Source organism: Choloepus didactylus, chromosome 23 (genome assembly GCF_015220235.1).
Source record: "Choloepus didactylus isolate mChoDid1 chromosome 23, mChoDid1.pri, whole genome shotgun sequence".
NCBI lineage: Eukaryota > Metazoa > Chordata > Mammalia > Pilosa > Megalonychidae > Choloepus > Choloepus didactylus.
In genome coordinates this window covers 10,097,916-10,113,194 of record NC_051329.1, presented here as the reverse complement: position 1 = coordinate 10,113,194, position 15,279 = coordinate 10,097,916, and the positions used below count along the sequence as shown (strand labels likewise).

The window sequence follows — 15,279 nt, the reverse complement described above, 5'->3', positions numbered from 1 at the left end:
TTCACACACACACACACACACCCCAAAGTAGAAAAAGGATTCTGAGCTCAGAACGGTGTGAAAAGCTTTGATGTGAACACTACAGTCCAACTTAATTCTCCGCAAGGGAAGCAGGAGTGGGAGCAGGAAAGACTGCATTCCTCTCTATCAAAAAACAGGACTGATGTACAGCAATGAGAATACTGACCCTTTTGAGATTTGTTGAGGGCTCTGAACTTGCAGGGGATTCATGGAATTTTTGAAGTCCATCCATACAGCCCAGGCTAAGTCCCCTGACACAGTGTGTTGCTTCAAAGTATTTTTAAGCATAGCTTTTAGAATCATGAAACCACCCTTAACCGTCAATTTGTTAAAAATATGACTTAACATTTGTGCCAAGAAACAAAGAAAATACTGTGTAAGCCATTAACCACCATTCTGACAAATAGCTTATCACAGTTAAAAGTCAAATCAAGATTAAATCCATCACTTCTAGTACTGGTGTTCTCATTGACAGTAGTACATAATCTAGTATAATGCAAAATACTTCATTAAAAAACAAACATATACAACACTTCAAAATAATTTTACAGAAAAACATCATTGGTTTGGATGGCACTAAAATCTCTTAATTTATACATTAAGAGGACAATTATTTTAATTATGAGCCTTGAGAAATTGACAACATTCAAAAATACAATCTAATGGTATGTGAATATATCTCAACAAAATTGCATTTAAATAATACAATCTAGAATAAAACAAGACAAACCCAACTCACCAGCAATTTCTACAATATCACCAGGAACAATGTCTTTAGCTTTAATCCGCTGTACACTCTTTCTGTCCTGTCGATACACTTTGCCCATTTCGGGCTCATACTCCTTAAGGGCTTCAATTGCATTTTCAGCATTTCTTTCCTATAAAAAAGCAAATAGAAGATTAAAGTATTAAAACACCTATCTGTCACTGCAAGTAAATACTTCTAGCTCAAAAAATAAAATTTTAGAGTTCTAATCTAAGGGGAAAAAAAAACACACAACAGGAGCTCATTAATGACATTTATGAAACAATTCACATTTTAAGGTAATAAGCATTATCCAAAGATGCTTGTAATTCTGTAATTAAAAATGAAAAATAAAACACCACAAGAAAGATAAGGGAATAAGACCATAATGGGAAAAAGCTGTCATGGAATCTCCTGTCCCTAAGCACAGTTTAAAAAACAGCCCGGCCCTCACCTCCATTCACTCCCCTCCCCTCACCACCAGTTAGGTCGACACTGTCTCAAAGGGAAGGTAGCGATGGGGCTAGATTGCCTGGGTTCAATCCAGTCCCTTCCACCTAACAGCTAGGTAAATTACAATGCACAGGTTTATCACCTATAAATGAGGACAAGAAACAGTAACCACCCTCAAGGTTTGTAAGGATTACAAATTATATGTAAAATGCTTAGAACTGTGTTTTGCATGCAGTAAATACTATAAGTGATCAACTAAAAAAATCAAGTTGCATCTCAAAAATTCTAAGAATCTTTCTCTAGTGGTAAATACCACTGGGTGGTAGGATTCTCATCCTACTGCCAGTACTGCCAGTCACACATTGTTATGTATCACATCATATAGAAACATATGGAAGACTTAATGAAAATCTTTCATTCCCAATTTCAAATGAAAGAGGCAAAATCAAAATGAAATGACTCATGTTAAAAACAAACAAACAAACAAAAAAACTACAGGAAAAGTTCCTTTAAATAAGATGCCAGAAAGAAAGAAAAGAGAAGCTCATGTGCCAATTCATCTTCTCTCCTTTTAGAGAATAAGCAACTAGAAGCCAAGGAGCAAACCTAAAAAGTACATGCCCCTAGATGAGGTTACTCAACAGACAAAGAAAAGGATTCTTTCCATTTTTCTCCCATTTTTGCCTCTCAATCTCAAGTTCTTCAATTCAACCTTTACTTGGAAAGAACTTATGTGCAATACCATTTTTCACTTGGCTATAATTATGGTCTATATGAAAAATCCCTGAACCTGCTTAAAGTGAAGAGTATGACTGCATCCCCTAATACAAACATATCTTGTTTTCTTGTGCTTCACTTAATTGTGCTTTGCAGATGTACTGTGATTTTGGTGTTCCGTTTTTTTGTTTGTTTGTTTGTTTTTTAACACATTGAAGGTTTGAGGCAAGCTTAACCTTTCTTGGAGCAAATCTATCAGACATTTTTCCAACAGCACGTGCTCACTGTGTCTCTGTATCACATTTTAATTAAGGTATGTACACTTTTTTTTTAGACATAATGCTACTGCACACTTTATAAACTACAGTATAGACTATAAACATAACTTTAATATGTGCACTAGGAAAACAAAAACTTTGTGTGATTCACTTTATTGCAATATTCGTTTTATTGCAGTGGTCTGGAACCAAACGTGCAATATTTCTGAGGTATGCCTATAATAGAACTGCTAATACATTTAACCATAATTAATCTCTGGTATAAAGGTCATTGAGATTAAGTTTGAATGTTACCGATATCGGGAAAAGAATTTTGAGCATTATTGCTATTCAGATTGAAACTAACTTCTTTTCCATAGGATTCTGCACACACACCACAAACACACCCCCTTAATTTAAGAATTGTGGCAATTTTACTTCCTTACCTGCCCCCTCCCCCCCCACACACACTTCAAGGTCACATCAGGTACTTTTACTGCACTGCTCAAGGTTAGGGAGATGTCCCATGGGCACTAACTTACAAAGGACACTATATTTTGCTCCTACCAAAAATTAGCAAAGACATTTAAATTAACAGAAAACATTTAAAAAGATAAAGTACCTCAGACACTGAGGACAAGATAGCCAATCAAATTCACTTAAAAAGTCTCCCCCAGTTGGTGGAGAGTTTCTGTTTGGGGTGATGGAAAAGTTTTGGTTATGGATTGTGGTAATGGTAGCAAAACACTGTGAACGTAATTAACACTACTGAATTATATATGTGAATGCTGTTAAAGGGGGAAAGTTTAGGTTGTATGTTACTACAATAAAAATTTTTAAAAAAACAGAACAACCAATATAAACTATTGACTATAGTTAATGGTGTAATTATAACAATGTTATTTCATCAAATGTAACAAAAGTGCCACACTAATTCAGAGTATTAAATATGGGGAAAGCTGTATGTGTTAGGGAGGTACACAGGAATTCTATTTTCTGTAAACCTACTTCTCTAATTAAAAAAAAGTCTCCCCCTACCTTCTCAATTCAAACTATCAAAAGAAATATTTAGGGCAGCGAGTGGGAAAAGGAAGTGAATGAGTCAAACAGGCTACACAAAAAGCAGGCCAATTTCGGAAAATATAAACCTACCTAATTTACTAGAAACAAAAGGATAACTCAGAGATTTCTAAGGTTCTATTTTTAAAAATTTTACAACCCCATACCTTCCAGTTATATCCCCTACTCAAAACTTTGAGCCAAATTGGTAGTCTTTCCTCAAACTCACTTTGTACTTTTCTGCTCATGCCAGTCTTCCTCTAGAATATTCTCCCCAGTATGGGCCCAACTGCTTGCCACCTTCTCTAAAAATCCTTCCTAGAAGCCACTTGTCAGAAACGATACACACCCCACCCCAATGCCACCTTACATAACAACTGTAATTTCCCTTATTTCCAGAATGCAAGCACTGTCCAGTATTGTTCATAGCATTCTGTGTGCTATGTAAACAGGATTAAGACTTAAGAATATATATATTTTTAAAAACCTAAGGCAAAGTTTTCAAATTTCTTGTGAAAACTGTTTTGAAATTTTACTTTAGAATTCAGATCAGTTCAAATCCCAGATACTTTTATGTAGTAAGCTGTATGACCTTTGATAAAATCGCTGTGAATCTCAGTGTCACACCTGATAAATGGGAATATCATCTGCTTTACAAGGTCATTAAAAGGATAAAATGAGAATGTACATAAAGCATGGTAACTGGCATAAATAATAATAATAAAAAAACAGATAATAGCTTGGAATAAGGAAAATCTAATGCCGTATATATTGTTTCTTTTGCCTAAATCATTCACAAGAGGATTATTTCTACTTCAGTGTAAACAAATTTGTCTTCTGTAGAAAAAAAAGTAAGTGGAAAAAAAAGTATACACAATTAAGAAGCTCCTCCTTGTAGACCAAATTTGCCATCTCTCTATATGGCCCCCCTCATGGAGCTCTTCAAGCTGATTAATTTAACAAGATTAGACATTCGCAATTGACTGGACTAAGAATGACAGATGCACTTTATTTTAGTCCTCAAAAGGGTGACTACATCCATCAAAATCCTAAAATTAAGATCAATACTCAAAATGAATTAAGTTATTATTCTCAGATAGTGACAATCTATCCAAAAATCCAACAGATCAACAGTCTAAAAAGGATGACATCTTCAACTAGATATCCACAGTAGAACAATTATGTGAATGGGGAGAAAGAAATCCCTTTATGTTTCTGTGGTAAAATTAGTTTACCTTCTGTGAGAAAGGCCTGGACAATTGAGGGAAAACAGCCAGGAGTATGCTCTGCAGGGGGAACAATCTAGGACTTAAACAATTTTCATAGCTAACCTCACAAAAAAATGCAAAGAGAATAAAAAAAGATGATACTCAATTTTTGAAATCTGTCCAGCAGCAGCAGCCAAGAAATACAAAGACAGATTCTAGTTCTAAAATTTTCTGCTTTCCCTGTTAAGTAGCTTCTCTAAACCACTGTTCTTAACTCCATGCTATCTGGAAGGATGAACAATTTTGACGCCAAAGTATATATGAATGAGGCATAAAATTTTGCCATTGAATAAACTAATGGACAAAAGAAAAAATTAACAGAGTTTAAATTGCTTACACACATTACTAAAATTTAACAGTACAGGAAGTTTTGCTTACCTGCCACACACCTACAATTGCATTGGCTACTAAAATAAGTAAAATTACAAAGGGTTCTACAAAGGCTGTGATTGTTTCTTCACCTTCTTCAAACCAAGCCAAAACCTAAAAAAGAAATAGCATGTGTCAAAATTGTTGTGTGTTTTCAGGCTTAGTGCCAATTTACAAAAGTGGCTGCCATTAAAGGAGTTACAATATATCAATCTCTTTTCTTACCTTCCCTAGAAACAAAAGGTGGCAGAATGTACCAGCTTACATCTTGTTCATAATAATTCTAGGAGTCAAACCTATACAACTTCTTAATATCTTTAAAGTTTATGTTTTAGTCTCATGGTAATTCCATTCTAGTACCCACATAAAACACTTTTTTGGAAGAAATAAATCCCATTCATTTCATATGTATTCAGAAAAAAATAAAACTTAGATTCTCAATTTTATCATCAACAATTGGGTTGCTTTAGTTAATATGCATATCAAATAACCATATGGCAGAATAGTAAAAACAATTTTATAATTTACTCAAATTTTAGAGTATGTAAACCACTAATCTCCAATTTATTTTCAGTTACATTACTGAAAGTCCTCCCAGAATTACTACAATCAGGATTGTATTTTGTAGACTATCCTCCAGTACATTAACATAGCACTTCAGAGATGACATAAGTCCAAAAATGTTATAAATGGACACAGAACACTACCCCAAGAAAATGAGCATAGGATTAAAATTTTAGTTAACACAACCATAATCCTGTTAAGATTCAAAAGCTTACAAGTAAGAAGAGCCACACTGTATTTCATAATCAAGCAACCACAGGTGGTAAAAAGAAAGAACCCAACACAACGAACTTTGAATAATAAAACATAGTAAAAGAGGAAGTCTAAATGGTAAAAGCAACCAATTTTTTTTTATGAAATAACTGCCAATCCAGAAAAGGTGTTAAGTAGATATACTGATTCAATCTCGGTGGTGGGATTTTTATTTTGTTTTGTTTTTTAAAAACACTGCTTAAAATGTTTGCCTATTTCACAAGAAAATGTCTTTTCTTTAAGAGATCTATTTAGTGAAGAATGAATATACTCTTTTTAGATATATATATCTTCAGATATGTTTTATGGGAATAATGAAACTATCTGACTACACATAATACATTTGTACCTAGTGGAGTATTATGAAGAGAGCCTTTACACAAATAGTAAACCAGGAAGATGATTAAGGAAAAGTTCAACATATATTTTGCAAGTAAAAGAGAGTAACAATGAATTAATGAGAAGACCAACCAGGACACACCAGGACCAAGATGGGGGACGGGGGCTTTCTGACAGACGCCAATCACCACTGACAGCTAGTAAACTAGGGCAAGCAGAAAACCGGAATGAATATGATAAATGCAGCTGCAAGCTTTCAAAAGGGCATTCCTGGTGTTAAGGCCAGGCCTAATGCCAGAATAAAAACTTAACCAGGAAGTTATAAATTCTGATAGAGGCAAGACCACAGCTGCTCTGATGCTAGCTTTTCAAACATTTGCCAAGGAGAGCGTATCAGAAATAAGAAACTTAATTAGCTCTTGGGGGAGAAAAATTGCTCAACTTGAAGAATAACTAGGATCTTTCCAAAAGGTCAGTGAGGCATTAGCAACTGAAAGATAAGCTTCGCACCTTGTTAAAGCTAGTGTGGACTTCCCTCTTGGCAGCTAGGCAGGAGGAAAAAACTTAAAGCAATATCCCAGAACAGCCAGAACACAGGAAAGGCTGAGGCAAGCAACAGGACTATCAAAGCAAACCACCTTTCAAGAAATGCGTGGTTCCCATTGATAGCATAGTTTGCAAAGATTGCACTGTATGTGAATATATCTCAATAAAGCTGCTTAAAAATAAATTAAGAAAAAGGAAAGGTGTGGTTCCTTTTCACAAGTGGCATTTATCAATAATGTAATAATCCTAATAAGTATTAATGATGTAGGCTTTCCTTCTACTATATGACTTCAAACGTTTATGTGCAATAAACACAAGCATTCATGTTGTTATTTAAAGGTTCTACAGCACTGTATGATGTAGTAGTAACTGCTGATGAGAAACTAGTGGACAAATCTCTCAAGGTGGAAGGATGGTGCTAAACCTATTTAAAATGGACAACCACCAATTTCCTGAATACTTTCAAAAATGCCTATTTTACAACCACAAATAACCGAAAGAATTAAACACTATAGTCCAAATGAAGGTCAATCATATTTAATTAGCAAGAACCAATCAATTATGTTCAGATCAACTGTAATACAATCCTTCATTTTTTATTTACAGATAAGAAAGATTTTCTTGTATTATATAGGTGGGAAGATGCTAACGAATAAACTCCATGAGATGGAGGGGCAGGGAAATGGGGAGGAAAATTGGATGTGACACATTATTACCAAAATGCACGATGCCTTATTAGCATTACAGTACAGTCAGTTCATAATTTTGGTTTACCTGAAGTTAAACAAATTAAGTTTATGGGGGACGGGGGATGGATGGTGAGGAATGATGTCTAAACATCTTTGAGGACAGGTTGAATATAAAGGATAAACTTTTTTTATTGTTTCCTGTTCACTACTGTATCCCTAAGCGCCTAGAAGTCCCTCGTATATGGCTCATACTCAACATATATTTACTGAATGAATAAAATAAGATCTCATACAATCTCAAGAGTACCCCAAGTGGCAGCTTATGAACTTAAGAAAGCAAACAGGTAACCAACTTCATAAACAATATCAAAGGAAAATACTTCTGTAGTGTAATTTCAGGCACAAACTAAACACTGTTTCTTCCCTTTTCTTTGCACTATTAATAGTGCTTAGGTTAGCCAGCAAGTTAAAGTTTCAAATTTGCCAATTGTATTCAAAGTAACCACATGTTAACTGAATACTAAACTACAATTTAAACAGCTTAGATAGGGTTGTAGGGTATCTTCCAATGGCTATCCTCAAGCCTGATCTCAATACAGCAGGCTTAATGTCTAATACAATAGTCAAAAAATGCCAGATGGCAGAGTTTAAGGAATAAAGCAAATTTTAATCCAAGGTAAAAAGAACTGTTCTGGCGAAATCTGGGGGAAAGTCATGATACATTTACTCAGTTTCCTTCTCTACAGGTGGGGACAATGGGATGAGCTCTTAACAGGATCACAGATAGACTCACGCCAAGATTATAAGCACATTTGTAAGAAGGATACCATATCTTGCTCCTCCTATCCTCAGAAACTTGTACAGTGCCTTTGGGCACTCAAACACCTGTACAATGAATGAAGAAATTCACCTCAGAAAATTTTAAGAAGAAACAGAAATTAAACACTTTACAAAAATGAAAAATAGATCACCAGTAAGTGTTATGGTAATTTTCTGGCGTGGGAAACAAAAATTCTTTAAGCCAATTAAAAAGAAAAACAAAACAAAACAAAACAAAACAAAACCCCCACAAGATTTAGACCTCATTCTTTTCTGATTCAGAGACAAAACTCTTCAAAGTTTCCAGACTTGCGAACACAAACTTCAAAAATACAAAAACCCAAAACACATTTTCCCTTCAAATTAGTTAGGAAAACCGATTTGCAAATTGCCCATTGTTTTTGTTTTTAGAAATTAAACAGTAAAGAAAAATTTTAGAAGCACTACATAGCAATAGACGCTATGTAGTTCTGAGAAAACCAAGAAACATACCACCCATGCAAGCTCATCCAAACATTTAATTGCCTTACATATCCAAAGTATCTCAGGCTCTATAAAGAATCCCTTTCAACAGGTCGGGTAAGAAAAGACATACACAAAGGATTCAAATACAAGAGAAGAGTGAGACGTGCCAGAATCTACAAAGTTTTTTTAGCATTTTAGGGTGAATCTAAGTGGGGGAGGTGTGGAGGATAGAGGAAACCTGTGCACACTGTGTGACCAGAGAGGGTTTTGCACTTTAGACCATCGGGAGTAAAGGATGGCCCTACTGCTCACCTCCTTCAGATGTCACCTTCTCAGAGGTCTTTCCTGACCACCCTACTTAAAAATTATACCCTCCTCCATACTCCCTTATCCCCATCCCTGCTTTTTCTCCACAGCACAATCACCACCTAACAGATTATATATTTTACTTTTTTATCATCTCTCTCTACTGGCATGTAAGCTCTAGGTCAAGGACTTTGTCCATTTTGTTCGGTGCTATATCCCAGTGCCTATGACATGTAGCAGGTGCTCAGCGGACACCTGACAAAGCAATGAAGGGGAGGGAAGAAGGGTGGGCCCTCTAGTCAGGCAACTACATGATGTGTGAGATGAAAGGCAAGGCTGGTAACCAAGAGGAAGATAGAAAAACCAAGTGAAACCACAGAGAGACTTGAAAGCCAAATTAAGGAATTTCTAATGTTATTGGATAAGTAACAGGAGATGTATACATCACTCCTTTCAACCCAAGTGACCTCTGTAAAAAAACTACTCTGGTGAATATTACAATTTAAAGTTTATCCCTGCAGGGCACAAGTGTAAAACATTAACGCACTTTCCTACTTTCCGCTATAGCAAAATATTAACTATGGTTAACAGTTCACTACTGTGTTTGATACTGAAATAAATCACTAAGCCTAACATTTCTTTTTAACTTGAGGAGGACCTGATAATGTATAATGTATACACTGTAAGAGCTGCCTATTCATTTTTCCAAAAGAACTTGAATATTCTACCATGTTTTAACTATTAAACTAACAGAGATAAACTGACTACCATAAAAGACTCTGCTCCTTCTTTAGGATAAAGAAATGAGGAATGAAAGGGTTGATGTACATTGTAACAGTGCCAACACCACATGAAGAAAATAATCGGTTTTATATCTACAATTTCTTGATCAAACAAACCAAAGCACATTACATGATCTTTACAGTAAAACTACTTCCTAAACACTTATCACTTTTGCTATCTAGAAACCCACAAAACTAAAACTGGTAACAGGGCTCATTTCCTGAGCAATAACTCCAAGTAGTTATCACAAAGGTAACTAATTTCAACATCAAAATATAGCTCTACAAAGCTCTAAAAAGCCAACATTCTACCTTACAGCAAAATTAAAACATATTTGAAACATATTTTAAAACATATTTGAAAATGCCTGGAAACTATAAAATTCCCAATTAATTCAAAGTAATTAATTGCACACATCATTAATTCCAAACTTTAATATGTCACTCAAATTGGCCAAAGAGACCCAATACAACCTAAATAGCCAAGCGCTTGTTTATTAACATTATATTTCAACACTGATTTCAGTTACAACACAGAATAACTCAGTAAAAATTTATTTTACCTCTGGCTTGTATATACAAGCTGATTAACTTCTAAGAGGACCCTAATGATCTTACTGGACCTGAGGACTCATCTGTCAGAGCAAACTGAGACTATTTCAGAATGAATTATGTACCCAACATAGATAGAAAAACTACAATAACCTAAACATAACATTTACTTTTGCCCCATGGCAACGTATTAAAACTCGAGTTAATCAAACAGTTCTATTCATTAATTGTAATTGGTCAAGAAACAGCCATTTATTGGGTGGGGACATTTTTTAAAGATTAAATCAAGGAAAGATATATAAGTAATACAGGGTGAATCTGTATGTTGAATGATTTGCTAATGTGACCCTCTTAATTTTACTCAATGAAATTCAGAGAAAAGACTCTTGGATTGAGGACTACGAATTATTAATAGCTTCGTATCACTTGGCTTGGTATGCTCAAGTCTCATGAAAGAATTTATGCAAAAAAATTATACCAAATGTTCATTTCTTGTCACTGTCTACTTAAAAGATGGGCATAAAATTGTCTTTCGTCCGAGGTAGATCCCTGGGATTTGCATACAAACATACAAAAATAAAACTCTGAAGCTTTATCAACTTTGCGAAGCATGAAAAACGTACTGCACTAGATCAATTTCATTTCCCATTACAGTTTTTGTAATAAAATACTGTAACTTAAGAACAAAAGGCATCTCCAATGCTGTTAGGATTAGGAACATCTGCATCCTATTCATGACCATTCTTAGGAAATCTACCAAGAAGTCTACTGCTCAGAGAGAAAAATGCAATGAAAAATTAGTGAACAGAAAAAAAATTTAATAAACCTAGAAACAACCTCACCTCCTCGCTCCCTGTCCCCCGTCACCTTTCTTCTGCTATAGTTCTTTGCATCTCACCAGTTTCTTAGCAACCATAAAGGACTCAAGCGAATAAGCACATACCCGAGAAAAACACAGCGCTGCTGGGTTTTTTTCTTTCAAGATCTAGAACCAACTGTACTGAACCTTGTTCTCCAACCCAGGAGTCACTCAAGACAGGGGTCCAATTTAGATAAATATACCACCATAAAGGTCAGTGACCAAATTTGGTCAACTGTGGTGCCATCACTGCCGTCATCATTCTTGTCACTGTCAGGAACAACTGTCACCTTGCCATTACCAGGAAGGGAAAGCAACTGGAAGATTCCTTTTGTAAGTTCTATTTACAGACTACAAAGCACCCAGTATCATCTTAATATGATCTTACAACATAACAACAATGAAGAATCCAAAAAGCAAAGATCTCCCAATGAAGAACTTTCTGGTACTTAAAAGACCACTAAACCACGAGAATTTATAGGACCCTGCTGAGTGTAGGAACAATTTCTAATTGCACTGTCAACATCAGTCATTCGTTTTCTGAACATGAATGGCTTCCAGTGCTTTGTTATAATGGGAAAATACCTGGGTTGTTTAGTGTGCACACACAGGTGTCTTTTTAACGTGGACACACAGCATAAATCTCCAGATATAAGGTTTTCATCCACTGGACATGATTTATTTTCTGACTTTTCATCTATGGAACATACCCAACTTTTTTTTGAGATAAAAAAATAAATTTCTTTATACTTACGAAAGATATACAGGCTGCCAACAATAAAATTCTAACTAGTAAATCTTCAAACTGCTCAATCACAAGTTCCAGCAAGGTTTTTCCTGTTAGAAACAACAAATTGTCATCTTAATATCAACACACAAGGGGGTGGGGGGGGGTGGGGGAGAACACCTTAAGAGTACTTACCTTCCTCAGCCGGCAACTCTGTAGAATGGAGAAATTCGCCAGGCAACGTGTCGGGAGAGGGAAAAAAAAATTCTTTTAGCACTGCCCTTCTAAAGATAACTTCTAAAATTACAAGCAGCTGTCTTTGAAAGCAATGCTAGCTATACGAACAATTTTTTAGTAAAAAGCATACTAAAAGGTACCCTAAGAAAATATGCAATACTTTAAAAATCAACAGCCTTATGTCTATCCTGAAGAGGAAAAGTCATCGCCACCTAAACTGGGTTCCTGAAATGAAGAGTCATTTCAGCTATGTCATCACTTCTGCCAGATGTGTAACTTTGGGCAGTACAAGAACGGTCAGAGAAGCTTTCTCAAGACCAACGACGCCTCATAAACCGGTTGGAGATGAGAAAATATCTCACAGGGATCAACCCAGCTGCAGGAACCCCGTCCCTCCCTCCACCCGGGTCGGCTGCTGTCGGGGAGAAGCCACCGAGCAAGCTGCGTGCCGGGAAGGTCAAGGGCTCTGGACGCCAAGGGTCCAGGGGAGGCTGAGGACCCCACGCGGCGCGGCTCCGCCCTGGCCCCGGGGCCCCCGCACTCGGCCCTGCACCCGAGGGGCGAGCGCGCGGGCTGGACCCCGCCGCCAGCAGCCCCGGGCGGGCGCCGACCCGAGACCCACGAGGTGGAGCCCGGTCAGCCATCTTCCCTCGCTCCCGGGCCCGCGCCGGCCGCGCGGCGCCCCTGCGGCCCCGGCGCCGGGCACCTACCGTTGGAGCCCCATCTCTCCTTGAGCTTCTTGACCTGCTCCAGGCTCAGCCCGGTGCTCTCGTTGACGCCGAAGTGGCCCAGCACCTCCTCCACCGTCTTTGTGTGCGCGTTCTCCATGGCTGCGGGGGCCCGGCCGGCCTCCACTCCCGTCCCCGCGGCCTCCTCGCCTCGGCCCCGCACTCGGGCCGCGGGCTCGTGCCACCCCGGGCGCCCAGGCGCGGACTGGCTGCTCGCCGCCTCTCCTCCGCCGCCGCCTCGGCCGGCCGCTTCCGCCTCGCCGGGCGCTGAATCACCCCGCGCCCCCTCCCCCAGACAACCGCCCCTCTCGCCGCCCGGCCCTGCCCGGCGCCCACCCCGGGCTCTGCTGGGCGGGGTGTTGGGGGGCGCCCGACCCTCCCTCCCCTGGGCAGAAGGGAGGGCCTCCTACGCCCTCAGCTGCCCGCCGGGAGCGCAGGCCGCGGCCCCTGAGCCCCCTCCCCGCTCTCCTGAGGTAATCTGCGGCCCCGGGGCCGAGGAGGGGGCGCCCGGCCGACCCCTGGGGACGGAACGGAGCGGAGGAGGCGAGCCGGCGAGGTGGTGTGCGGCGCGCTCGCCCTGTTCCCTCGGCTCCGCGCCCCCGACAGCGCCGGAGGAAACTGCGGCGGAGGAGAAAGAGGCGGCGTCGGGGACGGCTCCGCGGCGGCTGCTCTAATAGCATTTATCGGCCGCTGCCTCCCCTGTCGCCGCCGCCGCGGCATGTGGACGCCGCTCATTGGCCGAGAGGGCCCAGCGCGGCGCGGGCGGCGCGGCCCCGCCCCCGCCCCCCGGCTCCCTCCGCCCTCCCGCGCCACTCTCGCCCACGCCGCCGCGCAGGTCCCGCCCCCTCCCGCGCGCCGCGCCGAGGAACCCGGATCGAGGCCGGAGAGCAGCGCGCCCGCGCATTGCGCGCTACGGCACGCGGGCCGCGGAAGGCTTCCTTGGGCGGCTCGTAGGTTCCTGCGGTGTTCGGTGACTTCTCCCTTGAGACGTAGAACCGTGGGTGGGGGAGCGCGCTTGGGCACACCGTGGGACCCCTGCGCTCGCGGCCCCAAGGGGACTGCCTCGAGAGTCTGCCTCGAGCCGGGCTGGGTGGCCGGGAGGGTGAGGCCGAGGAACCGAGGAGCTCAGTCCACCAGGGCTTCCCCGAAGCGCGCTCGGGTGGGTGTCCTTGGCTCGCCTCGTCGCCCTGCGTCTCCAGGGCTGCGCTCTGCATCCTGATGTCTATCTTTCAGAGCCCCTGTTAGGAACCGAAGGGAGGAATTCCGCAGTTCTCTTCCCACACAGTCAAAATCCCTCATCTGTCGCCGCAGGAACACCGCATCCTACACCCCCGAAGCCGAGAGCTCCATCGCACGCAAATGCCAGCCCTTCTCCAGCGGACTCTGCGCCCCGACTGAGGGAATCCCACTTGGGAGGGAGGGAGGAGTAGGTTTTATATTATTTTTAAGAGCCCACATAGGCTGTGACATGTCTGCCAGAGGTCACAGGTTGTGTATGCTACTCAACCTGCTAAATAGCAACTAGGGCTGCGGTAAGGTGCTTTGCTTTGACATGAAGAACATGAAGGCTGTTTTCTAGACTCCCACTTTCCCCAATAGGAGAAGGGACTTTAGTCTTATAAGTATTCTAAAGCCACAGATAATTTCCTCGTGAGGTCTGTACAAACCCTACCATAGCAGCAACAAAGGAAATTTTGCCAATATAAAGTTGTACTAATTTTTTTAACAGGGGAGCGACCTTTGCATTGAATTCATGAACAAAACACGAACACATTAGCTTCACAAAAAAGAGCAGATTTTTAAAGGAAACGTTTTGCAGAATGAAGCATTTAGTCCACTTCAGTGTTTTGGCAATAGTGTACCATCCACAAGAGCCAAAGCAGAACAAAAATCACTTGTCCCAGAATGTTCAGCCTCAGGATTTAAGATAAATTCCTTCCGTAGATGCAAATCACAGTTGAAAAAACTCAGGCACATTATTTCATTTAATTATTTCGAAGGAGTGGAGGCTGGCATGCAGTTTTGATAGATACTTGGAAAAGGACCAAAAACAACCCTACACGAAACAAACAAACAAATTCTAGTGTATGGCAGGGCACTAAGAGAAGCAAGGTGGAAACTGGTTAGGTCACAGGATGGGTGCCTCTTCAGGAGGGGCATGTGACCACCTCCTGGGAGCTGGTGATGGTTCTTTTCCCTTCAAGACCAGGTCTGTGCCATTTCTTACCAGTTCTTCTGCCTCATCTCATCTCTTTCAGCACAGATAGAAGCACCACAGGCGAGAGGATTGTTACCCTTCTCAGCCTGGAAATGATCCTGGGTAGTTGACTTTGGATCTCCATTCTGTGGTCCCTTCTCTGTTTGGGTTGAGTTTCTTGAGAAGCTCCTGACCTCAGCCCCTTTACTCAGCCCCAGATCTTCACTTTACTAGTTCCATCTTCTCCTTCAGCTCTGGGCTTACATGCCTCAGGGAAGTCTTTGCTGACTGTGAAACGTTGACTACCCTCTCTCCAGTCACCCTCTAT

At 40.6% G+C, this 15,279-nt stretch overlaps 1 protein-coding gene across 2 annotated transcripts in view; it reads right to left on the bottom strand.

Moving 5' to 3' along the window:
* ATP2A2 (ATPase sarcoplasmic/endoplasmic reticulum Ca2+ transporting 2) overlaps positions 1-12,996 on the bottom strand; it is a 69,956-nt gene extending 56,960 nt beyond the window's left edge. For both annotated transcript variants that reach the window (XR_005213947.1, XM_037816534.1), the window contains exons 1-5: positions 12,737-12,996; positions 11,985-12,002; positions 11,817-11,899; positions 4,899-5,003; positions 761-899 (exon numbers count right to left, since the gene is read on the bottom strand). Coding sequence is in view for 1 of the 2 variants with exons in the window: in XM_037816534.1 (XP_037672462.1) it covers positions 761-899; positions 4,899-5,003; positions 11,817-11,899; positions 11,985-12,002; positions 12,737-12,854 (463 nt within the window). In the remaining variant the exon portion in view is untranslated. The remainder of the gene's footprint in view (positions 1-760; positions 900-4,898; positions 5,004-11,816; positions 11,900-11,984; positions 12,003-12,736) is intronic.
* Positions 12,997-15,279: the final 2,283 nt, after the last annotated feature.